This window comes from Lampris incognitus, chromosome 8 (genome assembly GCF_029633865.1).
Source record: "Lampris incognitus isolate fLamInc1 chromosome 8, fLamInc1.hap2, whole genome shotgun sequence".
NCBI classification, from domain to species: domain Eukaryota; kingdom Metazoa; phylum Chordata; class Actinopteri; order Lampriformes; family Lampridae; genus Lampris; species Lampris incognitus.
Window position 1 is genome coordinate 14,111,082 of NC_079218.1, and position 23,328 is coordinate 14,134,409.

At 44.4% G+C, this 23,328-nt stretch overlaps 1 protein-coding gene across 1 annotated transcript in view; it reads right to left on the bottom strand.

The window, feature by feature from the left end:
- LOC130117113 (histone-lysine N-methyltransferase, H3 lysine-36 specific-like) overlaps positions 1-23,099 on the bottom strand; it is a 62,349-nt gene extending 39,250 nt beyond the window's left edge. Inside the window, exons 1-10 of the mRNA XM_056285261.1 lie at positions 22,265-23,099; positions 20,226-20,248; positions 18,334-18,475; positions 12,261-12,433; positions 11,302-11,962; positions 8,944-10,932; positions 6,406-6,560; positions 5,829-6,051; positions 1,324-1,424; positions 1,090-1,126 (exon numbers count right to left, since the gene is read on the bottom strand). Of these exons, the coding sequence (XP_056141236.1) occupies positions 1,090-1,126; positions 1,324-1,424; positions 5,829-6,051; positions 6,406-6,560; positions 8,944-10,932; positions 11,302-11,962; positions 12,261-12,433; positions 18,334-18,475; positions 20,226-20,248; positions 22,265-23,099 (4,339 nt within the window). The remainder of the gene's footprint in view (positions 1-1,089; positions 1,127-1,323; positions 1,425-5,828; positions 6,052-6,405; positions 6,561-8,943; positions 10,933-11,301; positions 11,963-12,260; positions 12,434-18,333; positions 18,476-20,225; positions 20,249-22,264) is intronic.
- Positions 23,100-23,328: the final 229 nt, after the last annotated feature.

Consider the following 23,328-nt stretch of genomic DNA (forward strand, 5'->3'; position numbering starts at 1 on the left):
ACCCTTCCGCATTCTCAGATCCTCTTCTGCTCTCCAACTCACTACACCATCGGCCCACTTGACATCCAATGGAGACTAGAGCCTTCAAACGTTCTGCCCCCTGCCTATGGAACTCTCTCCCACAAGAAATTCACAACACTGACTCTCTTTCAACCTTCAAATCCCATCTCAAAAGCACCTTCTCAAACCGGCATATTCAGTCTGATCCATGCTTCACTGAGTTTTGTGCAGATGTTGATTTTATACTTATCTGTTGTATTAACTTTTTATTGTCTACCCTGCTTTGTTTTGATTTTATGCTGTCTGATACAGTGCTGCTTGTTTTTTTACTGTGTACTACATATAAGGTGTCCTTGAGTGCTCTGAAAGGCGCCCACAAATAAAATGTGTTATTATTATTATTATCTACTGCTTAATTCTACAGGACTTGGAGGTTTGTGGATTAGCTATTGTCTTGTAAATGTCAGCATCAGAAAACAAATTAAACAAAATATGCCTTGATCTAGACCTTCAAGATAACTTTAATGAAGTTTGAGAAAAAAAATGATGATCAAACAAAAGCATAATTGAATTGACACCCCCCTCCCCCGAAGCTCAGTTGATGCCAAGAGTTTTACCAGTACAGAAGAAGAAGATGAACCATCCATCTATTATCCAAACCACTTATCCTGCTCTCAGGGTCGCGGGGATGCTGGAGCCTATCCCAGCAGTCATTGGGCAACAGGCGGGGAGACACCCTGGACAAGACACCAGTCTATCACAGGGCCGACACACACACACACACACACACAGATTCACACCTAGGGACAATTTAATATGGCCAATTTGCCCGACCTACATGTCTTTGGACTGTGGGAGGAAACCGGAGCCCCCGGAGGAAACTCACGTAGACACGGGGAGAATATGCAAACTCCACAAAGAGGACAACCCGGGATGACCCCCAAGTTTGGACTACCCCGGGGTTCGAACCCAGGACCTTCTTGCTGTGAGGTGACCGCGCTAACCACTGCGCCACCATGCCGCCCCAACAGAAGTGTACAGAAGTTGAACCATGATCATTTAATAAGGAAAGTTCATTATTACACTGACCAGAAGCATTTGCTGGGTTGTTTTTCAAGGACTTGATCTGTAACAGAAAGCAGCGAAAAGCTTTTGTCAGTCAGTGTGTGGGTACCAAATGACAGACACAAATACACATAAACATATGTATGATATCAACACAGACACAAAAACATGTGTAATGCTCTTTTATTCATTCATAAGACACACACACACACACACACACACACACACACACACACACACACACACACACACACACACCTTCTTCTTAGGGGCTGCTGACGCCTCTGCCTCCAAACAATATTCCAGAATTTTCTGAGTAGGTTTCCTCTTCCTTTTCCTCTCCAGAGAGGGGACACTCTCTGAAAACAAGTCAAGATGAGAAAAAAAGAAATCCTCTGAAATCATCTGGAGCCAATCTCATTCAGCAACCTGCTGATCTTTACCAGTCATTTTCTGGTATTTACTGCTCATAGCACACTTCAGGAAAGCGGAACTATTCCACCATCACCTTTAAACACACTGCTGGGCAATATGTAAAATTATCATGATCATCAAGGAATTTTACATGATATCAGTTATACATATATATGCAAAAATACCATGTTTAAGAATCCAGCTTAGGTTCATCAATCACGTTCAACTGTTTGGTAATGTAAAATATAATATCAAACCGACACTAATTTTCAAATAATACTCCCTCAGATATTTCCACCCTTTATTTGGTGAGAAATCGTAGGTCATAGATTCTCATTATCATTCATCTAGACCACAAAATTGTGTATCATGATATGACAATATCTGAATTTCATCCCGATACAATACCACTGAAAGACGATAAACGATAATATTGAATCGTTGACCAGTCCTGTTTAAATGGTGATGAATCAGTGTTTCTCCTCCCATTGGCAGGAGCAGATTCATTTCAACAGCATAGTTTTCATCTTTAATAATGGCTGTATAGTCAAGTCAAGTCAAGTCAAGTAGGTTTTATTTGTCCAATGAGGGGCAATTGCTGTGTAGCAGGGGCAACATTTAAACACACAAACACTCAACAGAACATGTAAGGCAAATAAAGACAACATGTAGTGAGGAGAACAAAGCCAACAAACAGCAATGCAACAGTAACAGTGTTAACAGTGTTTATCAAGGTGGAGCTGGTATTACCTCTTACGATTGGAGTTTAGCAGTGAAATGGCTGAGGGAATGAAGGAGTGTTTGTATCTGTTGGTTTTTGACAACTGGGTATTTGAAGTGGGAGCCAGAAGGCAAGGTCTAAGACTCTAGGTGCAGGGGGTAGGTGCTGTCAGACAGGATGGATTCTGCTTTCCTTAACAGCCGCTTGTTATATAAACCAGACAAACTTTACCGTCGGGTACCTGTGATGCTATTGCAGACCTTGATCACCTTTGTTAATGCATTTTTCTGTTTAAGATTGAGAGAGGCGGTCCGCGGTGGCGTAGCGGTCTAAGCGTCGGCTTGGTGTCGATGCAGTTGCCCACTGGGGACTGGGGTTCGCGCCCCGGTCTCGTCAGATCCGACTATGGCCGGACTCGATGAAGCAGCAATCATTGGCAACGCTGTCTTCGGGAGGGGGGCGGAGTCGGCTTGTGTTCGTCATGTGAATGCGTCTCTGTGTGTGTCGGAAAAACAGTGGTTCGGCTTGGATTCGCCTTGTCACGAAAGTGGGGAGGCGCTTTCCTTCAAGACTGCCGGCCGGAGAGATGCAGTTGGCGAACGCATGCAATACGAGGGTGGGTGTTTGAATTAAAATAGGGATCAATTGGCCACTAAATTGGGAGAAAAAAGGGAAAAATCAGAAATAAATTTATAAAAAAAAAAAAAGATTGAGAGAGGCATACTAACCGATAAAAGAAAATATAATAACCGACTCAGTAAAAAATCTGTAGGACAAAGTCAACAGGGACCAGTCAACACAGAACTTAGCCAGCTTCCTTAGACAAAAAAGGCGCTGCTGGCTTTTTTTTGCACAGCAAATTGGTATTACAATCAAAGTTCAGCTTGTTATCAATTATAGTGCCCAAGTACTTGTATGACTCAACAATTTCTACCTCATGGCCATTAATCTTAGTGTTGACTGGGTTGGAGGGGTTATGTCTAAAGTCAATACACATGTCTTTGGTCTTAGTCACATTTAATTCCAAAAAGGCTTCCTGACACCATTTGGAGAAATAGTCTATTATAGTATTATATATTATAGATCAGTATAGCCGCATAAATATTACATTTATAACCACAGCTTAAGTTTTCACAATCATGTTCACATACCAACACATATATGACTTAAAATATGCTTATTCCTGCAATTAACTACACAACATTTCACAACGCTAAGTCTACGGTCAGTGCGATCTAATTCTACACACAATCATCTACTATGAATGAGGCTATGACCATCATGTTCCCACTGAGTTTATCAGCAGAGCTGAGAGAACAGTCTCAGCGGTGAGGCCGCTTGGCTGAAACTCCCCGTTGCATGTAATATTCAAAAGGCTGATAGCATCTTAAACCAGATCCCTTAGTGGGAGACTGCACTCAAAAACAACACCACGGTCTTATAATCTCCATGTGCATAAATCTAAATCATTCTCTGTTAACACCGCCTAAGGATGATACACCACATATTTTGGAAGACAAAACCTAAATGACTACATGGGGGCCGGGAGAGAGAGCGAGAGCGAGAGAGAGAGAGAGAGAGAGAGAGAGAGAGAGAGAGAGAGAGAGAGAGAGAGAGAGAGTATTAGAAGCATTATGGCTGTACTGGTTTGGCGTGCTCGCCCAGTGCTTGCTGGTACATGTAGTGCCTGCGGGACCGGCTCGCTGAACAGGAAAATACTTTTCTCTATGAATATTAAATACACTGAAGCAGTTCAAGTTTTAATAGACAATAAAAACCATGGATACTTCCTGGATGTGCACTTTATGAGCATTGAAACTTCCCTTAAAATGATAAATTAACATTCATTCATTCATCCATCTATTAGCCAAACCGCTTACCCTGCTCTCAGGGTGGCGGGGTTCCTGGAGCCTATCCCAGCAGTCATTGGGCAGCGGCGGGGAGAGACTCTGGACAGGCCGCCGGACCATCACAGGGCCGACACACACACACATTCACACCTAGGGACGATTTAGTACGGCCAATTCACCTAACCTACATGTCGTTGGACTGTGGGAGGAAACCGGAGCACCCGGAGGAAACCCACGCAGACACAGGGAGAACATGCAAACTCCACACAGAGGACGACCCGGGACGACCCCCAAGGTTGGACGACCCCGGGTTGCATAAAGCCTTTGTGAATACAATTGGTGAAGCATCAATGGTGAAAATGTACAACACGTTTTGCTGCTCATGCTGCATTTAAGAGCATATAGTATACTGTATATTATGCTGCTACTTTGCACTGAGACGTGTGGTAAATAAAATGTTATGTTTGTGCAGATTTGAGCCAGCAAGTGTCAAAGCCACTCCCGGTTCCGCCACTCCAGCCCTGTTTCCTGCATCTTGTATGGGTGGCACCATCTATGGGCGGCGCAGTGGCCCAGTGGTTAGCACTGTTGCCTTACATCAAGAAGGTCCTGGGTTCGAACCCCAGGCCGTCCCAGGTCCTTTCTATGAGGAGTTTGCATGTTCTCCCCGTGTCTGCGTGGGTTTCCTCCGGGTGCTCCGGTTTCCTCCCACCATCAAAAAGACATGCATGTTAGGGTTAATACTCCTGTCTGTGCCCCTGAGCAAGGCAGTGGAAAGAAGAATTGGAGTTGGTCCCCGGGTGCTGCAGCTGCCCACTGCTCCTATACAGTAGGATGGGTTAAGTGCAGAGGACACATTCATTATAACCTGTGAAATGGCAAAATAAAGTGGCGTTCTTCTTCTGCTTTCTTCTCATGTCTTGTCCTGCTCTGACACCATCCCAGCCCTGAGTCCTGTCACGCTTTCCTCGGTTACCCATTGGCCCCAAAGCTGATGCAGATTTTTCAATTATGTTTCTGTGTATTCTAGTTCATTGCTGTGAGAACGTACCGTCGCGTGCCTGTGTCTGCTCCTGATACCCTCATGATTCCTATCATTAAATCTTTTGTTTCACCTGTTACTGCATCCACATTTGGGTCCTCAATTCCTGCCCCCCTCATGACAGCGAGGGACAATCTAGCTCTCTAGTTTTTTGTCACCACTTTATTTTGTCATTATACGGTTGTACATTTACAATGAATTAATCGTCTGCATTTAACCCATCCTATTGTATAGGAGCAGTGGGCAGCTGCAGCACCCGGGGACCAACTCCCGTTCTTCCTTCCACTTCCTTGCTCAGGGGCACAGACCGGAGCACCAGGAGGAAACCCACGCAGACACGGGGATAACGTGCAAACTCCACACAGAAAGGACCTGGGATGGCCTGGGGTTCACACCCAGGACCTTCTTGCTGTGAGGCAACAGCGCTAAGTGCTAGTTCCATTTATTTTATTTTATTTTTTTCTGTTCAGTTCATCAATTGAAAAGGTGTGGACTACAGTGGTTCTGCAGTAGGCTTGCCAAATAAATATAACACAGGAGAAAACACCAAAAGCAAGGTACACCTATGGTGACTGGACCTAAAACTTACTCACATTAGCACTTACGCATAAATCACCAATCCATAAAAAGTCTCTGTTGACTGTGGAGAGATTTGTTTGGGTTCAGAGATTGCTGACCTATTTTCCACACAGTTTAAGTATCGCTAGTTAAAAGAAAAGGGAGAAATATGCCTCACCACTGTCTTTGATGAGGCCTTCTGTTGACAGCGACGGTTCAGCTTCAGGGGGTGGGGTTAGTGTGTCAATAGAAAGTACCGGTGCATCTTGGGAAGATGAGTTTTCAGAACTGGATATTTGTACTTCTGAGGGTGTTGCTGAAGCAGTTTCCTCGGGTGGTGGCGTCTGTAGTTCAGGGAGTAAGCTGGTGGGCGGGCGGTCGTGTGTATCCTTGTCCAGCGGCTCTGGATTAGATTTGGTATTGACAGGCTGAGTAATCCGAGAAAATAAACAAAGAGTTTGTCATTCAGTAATAAAGCCATCATTAAGGGATGAGCAGTTACAAATGCTGCCATCAAATATGTGACCAAACCAGAAGACAGTAAGTCTCAGTAACAGTATCACAATTCCCATAATGCTACTACTGACACGGAGGGATTTTATTGTGTTTTTTTTTAAACTCACAACCTTTGATCACTTCCATTTAAAGTCTTTGCTCTTAAAAATAACTGGTCAGATCAGTCTCCTCTATGTTTTAGGGTTGATAATAATAACGTACACTACTGATCAAGACCGATCCTGATCCAAATTCTTCACGTTTCTAAAACTACATTTAAAGTTAATCTGCAAAGTGTTTACCTTTCCTGGTGGCTGGAGAGGCTTTTTGGTTTTCTTCCTTGAAGAGAAAATCTGATCATACTCTTCTGTCCATTCAATCAGCCGTTTGCTTGGTTTTCTTACACGTTTATTTGCTGAAAAGGACAGGTAAAAAGATGACAGTCTGTGTGAACGGCTTATGTGCAGCACATAAAGCAGATCCCACTCAACGGGATAGTGCACTTGTAGTACATTTCATTATTTTCGTTCATTTTGTTGCGTTTTAATGTTGAAAAGCTGCCATAGCACCTTTTCATTCAAATAGGTCAAATTCTGACACCACAAAAACACACACACTGTAATTGACATGAATGAAGCACCGCTATTGTCCCAGCAAGTAAGGACTTTGTGAATATCTTTTTTTGAAAGGTTGCATTTTGGGTGCAATGCAGGGACCCGCAGTGAGGGCTCCTCCTATTTGACTAATGATGAAACTATGCACATTTCTACTGAAGCACACAACTCATCAGTGTCACTTTTGGTTCCAGCAACCAATAAGAATGAAGGAGGGGCAGGACCAGAAAGGAAATGAAAGCTACTATCTACTCTGTCAAAGACAAGAGAATCAAAAACTATCAGTAGTGCTGATAGCTAAAAACCCTATTATTTGACAATTTATGTGTGAATGATCATAGCATTGAGAATTTATTTTGTGGTGAAACTTTCCTCATTGAGTAACAAATACTATAGACCACCTCTACAAACCCGTGGAGGCATGGAGGTGTTTAGGAGAGATGGCAGTGGAGTTTTAAACTAGATTGTTTAACACAATCTTGGAAAGTGAGAGGATGCCTGAGGAGTGAAGAAGCATACTGGTAACAATTTTCAAGAATAAGGGTGATGTGCAGAACTGTAGTAACTACAGAGGTATAAAGTTGATCAGCCACAGCGTGACGGTATGGGAAAGAGTAATAGAAGCTAGGTTAAGAGGAGAGGTGATGATTAGCGAGCAGCAGTATGGTTTCATGCCACAAAAAAGCACCACAGATGCTATGTTTGCTTTGAGAATGTTGATGGAGAAGTATAGAGAAGGCCAGAAGGAGTTACATTGTGTCTTTGTGGATTTAGAGAAAGCATATGACAGGGTGATGAGAGAGGAGGTGTGGTATTGTATGAGGAAGTCAGGAGTGGCAGAGAAGTATGTAGGAGTGGTGCAGGATATGTATGAAGCAGTGGGACAATGGTGAGGTGTGTGGTAGGAGTGACCGATGGGTTCAAGGTGGGGGTAGGATTACATCAAGGATCGGCTCTGAGCCTTTTCTTGTTTGCAATGGTGATGGACAGGTTGATAGACGAGATCAGGCAGGAGTCTCCATGGACTATGATGTTTGCGGATGACATTGTGATCTGTAGCGAGAGTAGGGTGCAGGTTGAGGAGAGCCTGGAGAGGTGGAGGTATACACCGGAGAGAAGAGGAATGAAAGTCAGTAGGAGCAAGACAGAATATATGTGTGAATGAGAGGTAGGACAGCGGAATGGTGAGGATGCAAGGAGTAGAGGTGATGAAGGCATATGAGTTTAAATACTTGGGGTCAACTGTTCTCAGTAATGGGGACTGCAGAAGAGAGGTGAAGAGAGTGAAGGCAGGGTAGAGTGGGTGGAGAAGAATGTCAGGACTGATTTGTGACAGAAGGGTACCAGCAAGAGTTAAAGGGAAGGTTTACAAGATGGTTGTGAGACCAGCTATGTTATATGGTTTGAAGACGGTGGCAATGATGAAAAGACAGGAGTCGGAGCTGGAGGTGGCAGAGTTGAAGATGCTAAGAGTTCACTGGGAGTGATGAAGAAGGACAGGATTATGAATGAGTATATTAGAGGGACAGTTTAGGTTTTGACGGTTTGGAGACAAAGCAAGAGAGGCAAGATTTAGATGGTTTGGACATGTGTGGAGGAGAGATGCTGGGTATATTGGGAGAAGGATGCTGAACATGGAGCTGCCAGGGAAGAGGAAAAGAGGAAGGCCAAAGAGGAGGTTTATGGATGTGGTTAGGGAGGACATGCAGGTGGCTGGCATGATAGAGGAAGATGCAGAGGACAGGAAGAGATGGAAATGGATGACCCGCTGTAGCGACCCTTCACGGGAGCAGCTGAAAGTAGTAGTAGTAGATCTCCTCACAGCACTCAGTACCTGTTCAGCACTGCCACTGTGTTTCTGACACAAAACACTAATGGACTCACAGTCTTACGTTGCATCTGTTATGCAGACTTGAGACTTACAACACGTTCTTATTATACATGTGTTCAGTTGACGAGAGGACTGTAAAGGCACATTTCACTAAAGAGTTGCAAGAAGGTCATTGTAACAAGAGAAAAAATGGTATGATCCATCTGAGGGGAAACACTAACCTTTTCATTTTGACACTGTAAAAGAAATAGCTGACTTATTCTAAAACCTCTTTGTTTTAATGTTCAAGCTTCTCAAGTCTCACTGAATATATTTTAATTTTACAATTCAGCTTTTTTTTTTCACCCCCTTACCCATTGGCGCCTGGTCCCCTCCAGTGTTGTGTATTGGCTGAATGTTTATTTTAGTGCAGTCTGTCGTGGGACCATTAGGACACTCCAGTAGTCTCTTTTGTGTCTGAGAGGTTATTGTACTATCAGTAATCTGTTGTCTGTTGTGTGTTGCACTGGGCATCTCCTCCTCCTCAACACCTCTTTCTTTATCTCCCTCGCAGACAAGTCTCTCCCAGGTGACCTGCCCCACTGATGGAGGTGCCACTTGAGGCATGGGTTCAAGTCCTTGGTAGCCTGGTCCTGACCTGGCCAACTGACGAGGCACTTTACGGTTGGCTTTCTTTCTGGCTGTGGCAGAGCTGCTCTTTCTGTTACCGGACCTCCTGGCAGGCTGAGTTGAGCGCCGCCCAGTGTGTGCAATTTCTTTCTTTGGACTAGACTTGGGTTTAGACTTGCCATTGAAAGGTTCATCTTTGTAGGTTCTCAAAAGGCCTTGATGTTGATCTTGAGCCTCTGAAAGTGAAGTAGGAATGACTGAGGGCTCCTCCTTAACATGGGAAATTGGCGGTCCAATCTCCAGTTCTAAGGGAGCCCCTTCCCGTTCCCTAGTGTCGTGCAAGTCCTTGAGCAGCATGAGAAAGGTACTAAACTTGTAGTTTGTATCCGGTTTAAACGTAACTGATTTACCATTGCTGTCATTTGTCAGAGACTGGAAAGATATTTCCTCAATGTCTTTAAATGCACTCATAAAAGAAAAAGGCGATGAAGAAGATGAGGAGGAGGATATGTTTGACAGATGGCTTTCCCCCTTTGTCTTTATTCTGGAGGTCAAGGGTATGAAGTCCATTGGTGGGGTGGAGGATATTGAGAAGTCTTCATCTTCACTCTTGACCTCAAACGTAAAGTCACTTGAATCGGATGGACAGGAAGGAGAGTTACAGCTGGTAAATGTTTTGTTATGATTTTGATCCCTTGTAATATCGTCCCCACCACCAACCTTTGATTTTAGTTTAGTACAAAAGTCCTGTTTGGTCTCTGGTTTCCAAGTGGAGGTGGGTGTTTTATGTTCCTTTGTTCTACATGGTCTGGAGGGCTTCTTCTGCTTGGAGTTATTAAGAACTTTTTCCTGTCTTTTTTTCTCTGCTTCCTGCATGGCTTTCAGAGCTCTAGTCATCAGACGGTTGCTGGCAGGAAGGTGAGCAGGTGGGTCATTTAGAACTTTCTTAGAATCATTTACTTCCTTCTTTGATTCTTCAGGGTGTGAACCTACTACTGCTGAGACTGGAGGGCTCTCACCAGCCGACACTCCTGGCTGAAAAATGGCCAAGCTTGTCATGTTAACACTAGTGGTGGCTATATTTCTCTTTTCTGAGCTGCCCGAGTGGTCAAGAGAAATGCTTGTAAGGCTAGATGCTGGGGTCTTTTCACCTTCCAACCATCTTGACTCCTTAAAGGGGAGGTAAGGCCCACTGCCCTGGGTGAGACTTGTGACTTGTGTCTTTTTGACTTCTGAGCTGCTTAACTGGTCAGAAGTGTGACTTGTCACATTGGAGGGTGGGGTATTCTTCCCTTCTGACTGGTCAGAAGCCATGCTGCTCGACTCAGTCACATTGTGAGCTGTTAGCTTTGCAACTGAGGCTTTTTGGAATTCCAAACTGCCAAGTTGTGGATTATACATGCCTTTTACACCATCTGGCCATTCTGTCTGTTTAGAAGACACAGACGTCACAATGGTGTCTGATGCCTGTCTTCTCTCAGACCATTCAAGCTGGTCAGTTGACCTGGAGTCTGAAGCCTTCTTACCCTTTCCATTCTTCTGTCCTGATTTGAGTGGGGGCATCGCTAACTCAAAAGAGACATGTTTTTTCTGCTTCTCTGGCCTTTTCATTTGGTCCATGGAGCTGTCAGTTAGATTAGAAACTGTGGCCTTTTCACTCTTTGAATATTCCAGTTGATCAGAGGACTCAACAGCTTGACTGTTAACCAGGTGCTTTTTACTCACTGAACATCCTGATTGGTTAGTGAGACTGTCAGACACACTGCACACTGGGGACTTTGTAATATTCAAGCTGCCTGAATGATGACAAGACATGCCAGTCATATTTGAAGTTATATTATTGACTGGAATCCTTTTAGCCTTTAAATATCCTAACTGGTTAGAGGTTATGCCAGTTTCAGCAGCAAGTGGGGAGTTTTGCTTTTCTGACCATCCTGATTGATCAATGGGCCTGCCATTTGTACTAGAAGGTATACTCGTGGAAAGTGTGTTTTTTCCCTTCACATGTCCTGATTGGTCAGAAGGTATGCCTCTTTCAACAGAAACCGGAGGCTTATTTTTGTCTGGCCATCCTGATTGGTCACTCGGACTGCCAGTTATACTGGAGGCGACACTAGCAACCAGGCTCTTTTTACTACCTACAGATGGGGTCTTTTTCTTACAGGGCAACTTGCTGAAAAGTGTGCGGTCTGGTATAGGACTGGTGGTTTTTGGCCATCTGTCTTTGCCTGCTTTACTGAACCAAAGGCCAGTCTGGATCTCTGGCTGCTTCTTCACCTCTTTAACAATAGAAACCAAAGGCAGAGTCTGAATTGGTTTGGACTGACGTTCAAGTGCTTTAGGACAAAGAATCTTAGGGACTGAGTCAAGGTCTGAGTATGGGCATTCCTCCATGTCCTTCTCTAATGTGTTAGGACTCTTGCAAAATGTCTTTTTGCAGATTTTATTGCTACCATTTTTTGAAGATTTATTCAATTTCTTCTTGCTGGCAGTCTTTCTTAAAGTGCTTGGCTTTTTTGGGGTTGTCTTGCTTAAGGTTGACACAGATCCGTTGACCATGTGACATGTTTCCAGCGGAGTGGGGACAGGGTAAGTGGAGGGTGGAGATGTTGGACAGCTTTTGTCCTTTCTTTCTGGAGAAGAACCATCTTGGAAGGTCTCCTCCACAGAGGAGGACATAGAGGCCATCCCGGGTCCATGTTGCAGAACAGCCTCAGCCTGTGCTATACTGGATTTCCATGACTCCTGAAAACGCTTAGCAATCTGCAGATAAAAACAAGGGCAGATATTCATCAACCTCACATAAAAGCACAACCAGTTCACAAAAGGACATACTCTGAACACTTATTACATAAATCAAGCAACAAATCCTAGAAGAAATAAGAGAAAAAATGAGACTTTAAAATCTGATGCAATTTCCTTTTACTCTCACAATCACCATGATAATCAGCTTTCTGCAGAGATAATATGAATTTAAAAAATATGGATGTCAATGTACATTTAAAAGGGATACAATAATTATTATTTAGGGGGTGACAAAGCAGTGGTCATTCATAATTACAGTGTATTTTGGGTTCTCTTCCTTCGGCTTCCCTCTCCGGTTAGACAGGGGAAGCTGTTCGAATTCAAAGCCTCCCTTAAAGGTGCGAATGGCTTTTTCTTCTACCCAGGCCTTCTCCACTGGCTCCCCAAAGGTACTGATATTGTAGAGGCGACACGGTCGATCACTCCGCTCTAACAAACAAATAAGTACAACTCTGTGTCATGCGATGCAAGTTATTCAGATAATAAAAAAAAAGAAATGTTTACAAAGTTGTGGCTTAGAAAACTAATTTCTATGTGGATTTTTTTACCTTCACACTGCCTTTTTACAAACACTTGAATGTTCTCCTCTCTACTTAACGACCCTTGCTTTATGACAATGAGTCTTAAAGCTCCATTAATGCTTGGTCACTCAACACATGAAAATATTGAGTAACTTCTAGCGGCCTATTTTAAGGATCTATAGCGTATGGTCTAAAGCGCATGGCGCAAGTGCATTTAGGGTGTGTCCAAATCTACATTTGGAAGTTAAATGGTGCATAATCTGGGTGCAAAGTAAGGTGCAAGGTGCAAAGGTGTGTTACTTAGTGTCTTAATTAATCATAGGTGTTTTTTGGTGTAACATGAATAAAACCAATCAGAGTGTCATCTCCCATTCCCTTAAAAAGCCAGATGCGCTTGTATCTTGGCGCTTTGCTATTTAAATGGTGGATTCGGCAAGCTGATCAACCTCCTGGACAGAAGGTTGATCAGCTGGCCCTCTGGTGTCGCCATAACAACCTGGAGCTGAACATGCTCAAAACAGTGGAGATGCCAGTGGACTTCAGGAGGAACCAACACTGCCCCCCCCCCCACCATACTAAGCATCATGGTGTCTGCAGTGAAAACCTACAGCTCAGGAATCAGGAACAACTTATTGTCCTTTCTTTCATGTACTTGCGCACACAAAATAAATGAAATTCCATTTCCCCCAACTCACAGCAGTGTGACACAAAAGACAAAAACACACATCCCAAATTTCCCTAAAACAACACCATCAAAAACATACAAAAACAGATAGAACAACGCAGGAAAAAAAAAAAACAGTTAACAACACAGTCCAAAAATTCCACTGTCCAGAGAACGAAACGCCAGCCAGGATGACTGTCGGAACTGCTGGTCTGCATGGACTAACAGTTAGCTTAGCCTGCCCCACTTCAATGTCCTGTCAGACCACCGACGGTGTTTCCTCCTCGGGAGTAGCGCCAGCAGGGCTGTGGTCCCTGGGCCCACCAGATGCAGCAGACCAGGCTCCCCCAGCTGATCCAATGCCAGCACTCCCAGCCAGACACCTTTGACACACCTCCCCACACTCCACACAACAACAATAGAACACAGTCAATGCTAGGTGAGGCTGCTGCCAGACCGCCCTCAGCTTTATCTAAACTGCCGATCTGCATGGGCTAGCAATTAGCTTAGCCTGCCCCGCTTCCGCATCCTGTCAGACTGCCCTTGGTGTTACCTCTTCAGGCGCAGCTCTGATCAGGGTCGTGGTCCCTGGGCCCACAAGACCCAGCAGACCACGCTCCCCCAGCCGATCCAGTGCCAGCTCTTCCAGCCATCAAATGAAGGCAAAACAAACTTAGACGTAGACGTGGACAAAGACACTGCATGGACAGTACTGGGTGAGGCCGCTGCAAATGTTAAGTTCGCACCGCCATCTTCCCACACTGGTAGGTACTGGGTAAGGCCGCTGCAAACGTGAATTCACGCCGCCATCTTCCCACACCAGAACCGAAGATTTCTGGGTTCCACAATCTCCCAGGAGCTAAGGTGGGCATCCAACATTGATACAATCATCAAAAAGGCCCAGCAGAGGATGTACTTTCTCCACCATTTCAGGAAGTTTAACCTGCCTCAGGAACTGCTGATTCAGTTCTATACTGCAACAATCCAGTCGGTCCTCTGCACATCTATCACTGTCTGGTTTGGATCGGCCCCCAAACAGCACAGGGACAGACTACAACAGACAGTTAAGTCTGCAGAGAAAATCATTGGTGCCATCCTGCCCTCTGTTCAGGACTTATTCACCTCTAGACTCAGGAAACAGGCAGGCAACATCACTGCAGACACATCACACCCTCTGGTAGGTGCTACAGAGCACTGTAATCCCAAACAACCAGATATAAAAACTGTTTCTTTCCACGGGCTGTCATTCAAATGTACGCTTAACACTGCCAAGTAAATCCAACCATTTTGCATATATTGTACTGTACATTGTATGTATACTGTTACACTCTGTCATGTCCATCTACCTCAGGCGTGTTTGTAAGTAACCTGTTAATATCTATTTCAGCATCCCTGATATATTCTCTGCACCACTGCACCTTGTCACCTCTTATTTCACCTGTATAAGTCAATCCTTGTGTTATCCGAAGATTGTTGTGTTGTAGTGAAGAAGACTGTAGGCGCATCTTATTATCTGAATAAAGCATCCTTTAAATAGCAGGAAAATACTGCACCGTTGACTTAAGACCAGGTTTTTGTTGGTCAATTGCACAATCGCTTTCCGCTGCCTCAAGATAGCAATGCGCCAACAATGTGCCTGACCATTCCCCATTTTCAGATCAACACACCCATGGGTGCACAGATGGGTGCAAGTACATTTAATATTCAAAAAACATGGGCGCTGGATGGGAAAATTACAACTGTCTCAGTCTGAAACTAGCAATGACATTGGATCTGCGGCTGTATGTTTTGGACACTCAGGTGAAGAAAGGAGCAGAGATGCCAACTGATCACCACCTGGTGGTGAGTTGGATCAGATGGCGAAGGCTGCCAGACAGATCTGGCAAACCCAAACGTGTAGTGAGGGTGAACTGGGAACATCTGGCGGAGGCCCCTGTCTGTGAGCTCTTCAACTCCCACCTCCGGAAGAAGTTCTTGTGTATCCAGAGGGAGGCTGGGGACATAGAGTCTGAGTGGGCCATGTTCAAAGCCTCTATTGCAGATGCGGTAGGAAGGGGCTGTGGTCATAAGGTCATCGGTGTCTGTCGAGGTGGCAACCTAAGAACCCACTGGTGGACACCGGTGGTGAGGGAAGCCGTCAGGATGAAGAAGAAGGCCTTTTGGACTTGGTTGGCCCAGGGGTCCCCTGAAGCAGCAGACAGGTACCGGGGCAAGCCAGAAGGGCTAAGGCTTTGGTGGTCACGGAAGCAAAAACTCGGGTGTGGGAGGAGTTTGGTGAGGCTATAGAGGAGGACTTTCGGTTAGCCTCAAGGAAGTTCTGGCAAATCATCTGGCCACTCAGGAAAGAGAAGCAGGGCTTGACTCAGGCTGTGTTCAGCCGGGGAGGGGAACTGTTGACCCGGACTGGGGATGTTGTTGAGCAGTGGAAAGAACACTTTGAAGAGCTCCTGAACCTGGCTAACACGTCCTCAGTGGAGGATGTAGAGTCTGAAGACTCAGGGGAAGCCCCACCCATATCTCTGGCAGAGGTCTCTGAGGTAGTTAAGAAGCTCCTTGGTGGCAAGGCACCGGGTGTGGATGAGATTCTCCCTGAGATGCTGAACGCTCTGGACATTGTTAAGCTGTCTTGGCTGACACGCCTCTTCAGTGTCGCGTGGAGGTCGGGGACAGTATTTGTGGAGTGGCAGACTGGGGTGGTGGTTCCCATATTTAAAAAGGGGGACTGGAGGGTGTGCTCCAATTATCGGGGCATCACATTGCTCAGCCTCCCTGGGAAAGTCTACTGTAGGGTGTTGGAAAGAAGTCGCCGACCGATTGTCAAACCTCAGATCCAGGAGGAACAATGCAGATTCCAACCTGGCCAATGGAACAAAAGACCAACTCTTTACCCTTGCAGAAGTACTCTGTGGGGGGTACTGCAGGAGTATGGGGTACTGGAGCAGTTACTACAAGCCATCCGGTCCTTGTATAACCAAAGTGAGAGTTGTGTCCAGATTCTCGGCACAAAGTGAAACACATTTTCAGCGGGTGTCAGACTCTGCCAAGGTTGCCCCTTGTCTCCGATTCTGTTTGTGATATTCATGGACAGGACTTCAAGGTGCAGCCAAAGTGAGGAGTGTGTCCATTTTGGGGACTTCAGAATTGGATCTCTGCTCTTCGCAGATGATGTGGTTTTGTTGGCCTCATCAGAACATGACCTCCTGCTCGGACTGGGGCAGTTTGCAGCTGACTGTGAAATGGCCGGGATGACAGTCAGCACCTCCAAGTCTGAGGCCATGGTTCTCTACCGGAAAATGGTGGATTGCGCCCTCTGGATTGGGGGTGAGTTATTGCCTCAAATGAAGGAGTTCATGTATCTCGGGGTCTTATTCACAAGTGAGGGTAGGATGGAGCGGAAGATTGACAGCGGATTGGTGCAGCATCAACAGTAATGAGGATATTGTACTGGACCATTGTGGTGAAGAGGGAGCTGAGCTGGAAAGCAAAGCTCTCAATTGACCAGTTAATCTTCGTTCCAACCCTCATCTATGGTCGTGAGATCACGGATACAAGCAAGTTTCCTCCGTAGGTTGTCTGGGCTCAGCCTTAGAGATAGGGTGAGGAGCTCGGACATCCGGAAGGAGCTCGGAGTAGAGCCGCTGCTCCTTCGCATCAAAAGGAGCCTGTTCGGTCTTCTGATTAGGATGCCTCCTGGGCACCTTCCTTTGGAGGTTTTCTGGGCACGGCCAACTGGGAGAAGACCCTGGAGTAGACCCAGAACTCGCTGGGGGGACTATATGTCCAATCTGGCCTGGAAATGCCTTGGGATCCCTCAGGAGGAGCTGGAGGGCGTTGCTGGGGACAGGGATGTCTGGAGTGCCCTACTTAGCTTGCTCCCACTGTGACCCGACCCCGGAGAAGTGGTTGAAGATGAATGAATGAATGAACTAGCAATGACACTTGTGCTGTGCTTTGTGTTGCTTTGTGCCAGGTGTAAGATAGGGCCCCTGGTGTTAAGCCTTTGGAATACAATTTGACTCAGTAGTAACAAGATTTTAACCACAAGGCAATGATTTCCACTGTGACAGTTTGATATTCAATGAAGCTACACAACAGTGTTGGAGTCTGGGACACAACACAGTTTTGAAGGTGTATAAAACAGAGAAAAGATCCTTCTATCAGAAAATGTGCTATTTATTTCCACTGACAGAAATCAAAGCTGTCAGACTCCCAAGCATTAATGAAGCTTTAAAACAATGACCTGAAAAGGTGCCAGTATCTGAGACCATGATTGAACACTTAACAACAATACTAATTCACTGCTAACTGCTGACTCTCTTGAAAGTCACCTTGGATAAAAGTATCTGCTGAATGAGAAAATGTAAAATGTGAATTGTGCTGTATTTGTGACAGTGTTTAGACATAAAGACTTCCAATTTTTGATCTTGGACCCCAGCATCAAGGTTCCAATCTTCACTCCACTCAAGGTTCCACAATCATTTTCCAGCACTTTTCAAGTATATTTTCCATTACTTTGTTTGGATATCTGACAGGCACTGCTGACAGAAAGTCATATTCAGTCTCAACAGTCTCTACATGGACTCTGTTACTTTCAGCTACTCGATGGACACACCACCCAAACTTCTCACACTCATATCACATTTCAACACATTGACATATGGAGAAAAATATTACGTCTCATCTTAAATTTAGGCTAAAAATATGCCAACTCAGGAGGTAAAAACACAAGTTTATTAACTAACCTGACAATTTTCAATGACCTAAAAAATGTTTCCAAGACATCTCTCATCAAGTTTATAATTTTCCAGTTCTTTGCCAGAACTGGAAAAGTAGTCTATGATTTTCCAGATTTTCCAGGACATGTTGGAACCCTGCACCGTTGTCCTGGAAATCAGGTTCAGGAAAGTAGAGACCCACCAGAAATAAGCTGGCAACGCTTTTAAGTCCCAGCCCATCTAAACCCCAAAATGATAGAAACTGCTCTTAAAAATTACGCAATAATTCAATCTCTATTTTAGGTAGACTAATTTATGTTGATTTATTAGGATAGAAGAAGAGAAGTTTCCTTAGGAGGGATACTACAGTTCAATGAGAATGTCAGGTACAGAACCTTTCTTCAAATCCTCTCCAGATTTAAGGTCTACCTTTCATCCTGTGGTAGATTCCTCGTTCAGCATCCAAGATCACCTCACAAGGCCACCATGGTCTCCGGTTGAACTTTGCCCAAACGATTTCACCCTTTGAGAACTTCACTGGCGGTAGAGGCCTCTTCTTCAGGCTGCTCGACTGCTACCCACAAAACAAATTTAAAAAAAATCCATTTAATGAGACCTCGTGTCATTTAATAAGTCCAGTGTCACAAACATTTCACTACCAGACGCACATGTATGGCATATTCCGTTCCTGGGTTTGTTTTCATTGGCCTGTATTCTTGTATCCATCATTGCAGGTTTACATTTTTTAACAAACCATCACTTTGTTGAGATTTGGCATTACAGATTTTATTTTACTTTCATGGTGAGTTTTTATTTTCTGACAAGTTCATGCCTTAAAATACCAATCTGTAGTAAATGGCAATCCAAGATGTTTTGTGCTAGGGATGATTATATTCATATTGTTGAACAACAGTACCAACAATGTAAGCAGTAGCAAAATAAACAATATATATTAGAAAACAAAAAAGAGGTTTATTACTCCATTATTATTTATAAGCACATTAAACTCTGAAGGAAACTGATCGATCTCATGTCTATAAAACATTCACAGGAATCACCTTGTGTGGGTCATTATCACCTAGAAGATACATAAAGTCCATCTGAAGGTTGGAAGCCCAAATAGAAATGGAGGCTGTGGGAGCTCTGTTCAGCTTTAATAGGATTAACTGTCCTTGTTTGACCTGCCTTGGTCTTTAGCTTAGGTACAGGCCCAAACCCAACTTTAATTGATTGTCAATAGTTATAATAATCCAGGTTCCGGTAAGCTTTGGGACAATAAATAACATAGGTTATACTCACAAGTTACATAAATCTATTTCAGGTTATCTACTCTTTGGATACCGGTTAATAAAAATAAAAAGTTTATTCTGGCCATTTTGTCAAGGCAGTGTAATCACATCCGTTTTTTTAAACATAAGAGGGGTTTGATTTTAAAGGACTACATAATCATTTTAAGAAAAAAATTGCAGCTGAATCTCACTGAACAAAATTTCAAAACTGCAGATGATTGCTTTTTCAAAATGATCAGTCTTTTGATGGCAACAAAAATTCAACATCTCTTGAATTTGACGAGAACGTAGAGAGATCTTATACTTTCTATAAGTAATGTCTTCTTTCTCCAAGGTAACTGCTCACAACAGACCAGCAGAGAAGGTGAGAAGGTCTGCATGATGGCTGTAGACTAGCAGGACCAGACAGCGGGTCGGGCCTGTGGTGTCACTGTGGCCAGTTTGGACCCGGACATCAGAAAAGAACAAGCCACCATACTGTGATTAAGGGGGTACACTGTTGGTCGGTACACTGACACTGGTTGTATAGTCTGATGAGAACAACACCGCCCAAATTCAAGGTTTGAGTTCCTGTACAGGTCAGCGGTTGGAGTATAGCACTGTCTTGCCTGGATGAATATTGCCATGTGTAATATTTTGGTTTTCCTGAATTATATAAAATACAGCTAATAAATATCAGCAGGGCTTTTTTTGAATAGTAGATACTGAAACAAGGAAAACACATCAGCCTTTTGATTTGCTGCTCTATGCATCTCTGAAGGCCAGAGGTCAGGATTCGGGTAGCTTTACAAAGAGGACCATTAAAAGATCCCATGAAATGAAAACCAATAAATGACTGGGAGGGAAATTGAGAGAAGACAAATCATCCTCTACCACCAAACTGAAAGTAGCCAATAGCATATCAATGACCACATTCTTCTAAAAAGAGGGGAAAAAAATGGCCATGACTGGCTATCAGTCAAATTAATCTCCCTCCCCTGACAAAATCCCACCCATCTTTTCTCTTCCATGCAGATGAACATGTCAAATCACAGGAGGTTGCAGTGCTCTACATGCTGTTTCATGGGTCCGTTAAGCGTTCCACTTTCTGTTTAGCTCATTTGATAGCACTCCCCACTAACACTTGAACTAGCTGTCAGAAGTTGCTAGTTATAGTTATAGCGCTGATAATATTTCAGTTACAAACGGAAACTTCATGGGCTTCTGCCACAACACCTGACTGGGTGTTGCCGGTGTAAAGAGCCAACACCTTTAATTTATGTGTTTAGCAACACAGAAGATATTATGTTACAAAGCTAGGTGTAATCATCTCAAGAGACAGGCCATGCAAGAAAAGTAGATGGGAGTTTGACCACAAGGAGCTGGGTTACATAGTGGGCTCCACCAATAAAACAGAACAAAAATCAAACATAACTCCACTATGGAAAAGAATGTATAGATGTCTTCAAAACTATCTAAGTAAAGTAACCTAGGTCGGTACCTATATCACCTCTCCAATGGGACCAAACACCTTCTGGGTTAGCTAACTGTGACAGACATAACCTCCATTAAGAGTGAAAGTCCATACTCGGTTGATAAAACCTGAGAAGGACAAGAGGAAACCAGGCTATGACACACCTGTAGGTCCTCACAAGTTAGAATCCAAAGAAATACAAAATCTGTTTTTCTGTTTCACTTTCACACATTACATAACTGGCCATCGCTGCTGCAGGTGGCACATAATCAGATAACCTACGTTAAAGGGGAATTTCAATGATTTTTAACTTTATCTCCATCTATCTAAAACAGGGGTAGCACAGGAAAAACACCTGCAGTTGTTCCTGATCGTTTTTGCATCTCACGCGCGGCACGAAAACAGAGTTTTTTTTCATGGCCACCAAATTACATGTCATGAAATCAACTGGCACCTGGAAAAACTACAACCTAGCAGGGTTTCTAATACTTTAATGTCCCACGAAAACGCAGTTCAAAAACATACCCTCACTCTGTCGACTAAGCAACGTTTTCACTGGTGTAAATTAGGCCCCGCAATACTAGTGCAGAGGATTTTATGAAACAAGTGTGCAATGCTTTCTGGTAGGTGTAGGCCCTGTGGGAAAGACTCTGTGAGCAGGACAACACTGATTTCTCCACCAATATAATATGCAGTACCTTACTGCTTGAATCCACAACATTACACATCAGTACTGACTGCATATACACAAAACCATTGGTGAAATTTCCCTTTAAGAGAGGAAAGCATGTAACCAGAAAGTCACAGGTTTGAATATCAGGACCAGCCGGGTAATTCTGGTCATGCTTGGGCTGAAAGCAAGAAAAGTGCTTTTATCAGGATCCCAGACATGACCACTATGCCCTTTGGCACGGCACTTTACCACAACTGTCCCAGGTGGCACTGAGTTGCTCTCAGTCTGGATAATATGGGAAGTAAACGATGGATTTATCTTGTAACAAATTGATCAATAAAAAAACAAAACATAAGCAACATTGGCATGGCTACAACCAACAACTTTTTAATGCTAACAAACCTGCAGAAAGAAGTAGCTACCATGCTAACCGCACCTCACAAAACCAACACTAGCTGAGTTTGTCAACTACTGACATAACTCATGTTTAATATTTTGTATGAGTATCAGATCCTAAACTCAGAGTAGAGCATCTGTATTCATTCATACAGCAGACGAAAACATACCACCGTGTTTTCCTTCTCTGAGCAGGGGACAGTGAAAGTTCATATTCTGTATAAAGACAGAATGTTTACAACTTCATTCTGCTGAAACAATGCTTGTTTAGACTCACACAACTGAGGGAAATGCTAGGTGGAAAAGTGGTGCTTAAAAGGCCCTTGACACATTATAGTACAGCAAAAGGAAAGTGGTGTTGTACGTTTGCATCGATTGTCAGATTTGTCTGTGTGTGAAGGAGGAAAGGAGAGTGGAATTAAACACAGGTGCTAGCAGGCACACAAAAGACATTAAAATGCACGAAAATAGGAATACCCTGTGTGAAATTAATACTAGTTAGCAATAAAAAAGCAACAGCTCTGAACTACTGTGTTTTCCAGAAAGAACTAAAACTTGCCATTGGGGGACTTTTCCCAAACAGGAAAGTTTCGGTGTCACTCTCCCAGTCCTCATCTGATCCGTCCCAGTATCTCCTACGCTCACCGGACCGCTGGGACCGGGTAACAATCTTGGCTGATGGCGCCACCAGTTCCGGATCACTGGCAGGGTTTTTAGAACCTGAGCCGGAACTTGATGCCCCAGCAGGAGATTTTGGGGCACTCGCTGCTCTACCCTGTTTGTCTGCAGCGGGGGTCATCCTCACCCGCGCCTCACTGTTGTTGTTGTTGCCATCTTTGTCATCGTGGTCATCATCCTCGAACAAGGAGGACTCAAAATGGAGGAGGTCATTAGCAAAGGGGCTGTTACTATCAAGAGAGAAAGCCGGACTGGGTGGTTCCGAGAAACAGATGCTAGCATCGTTCTGATTGGCTGCCAGCCTGTCTCTACTTCCTGCCCGGACTTCAGGTTGTTTTTGCCGGGAGGAAGAGTTCTCAGAATTGTTCTTCCGGCTGCTGGTGTTCCCATTGGAAGAATATTCCCTGGCAGCATGACTCAACCTGCAGTTCCTCCCTGCTCTCTGGCCCTGCTTCTCCCTCCTCCCATGTTCCCAGTTGCTCTCCCTCTCCTCCTCCTCTTCGCCCTCTGATAGCACCAGGTCTGGCTGGCTCACCATGGTGGTCAGACGCTGTAGCCTCCTCAATGGACTGTAGGAGGAGGAGGAAGAACAGGAGGAGGAGGAGGAGGAAGAGGAAGAGGAGGAGGAGGAGGAGGAGGAGGACTGGTCCTTTTGTGTGAATCCATAGACAGATGTGTGTTTGAAGGTGGAGGCAGCGGCTGACATGGTTAGGCTACTCCTGACGTCATGGTGCCTGGCGGAGCCGTAGGCGGAAGAGGAAGAGGAGGAAACTGCAGAGGGTTCACGACCGGAGGTCAAAGGGCAGCAGGAGTCACAAGCCTTTCTGATGGATGGATGAGGAGACCTGCTCATTCTGGCATGGCTCCTCCCTGGAAATGTGACATAATATTAAATTAACCAACAAAACAACCCTCGATTAAGTCGCTTAACATTT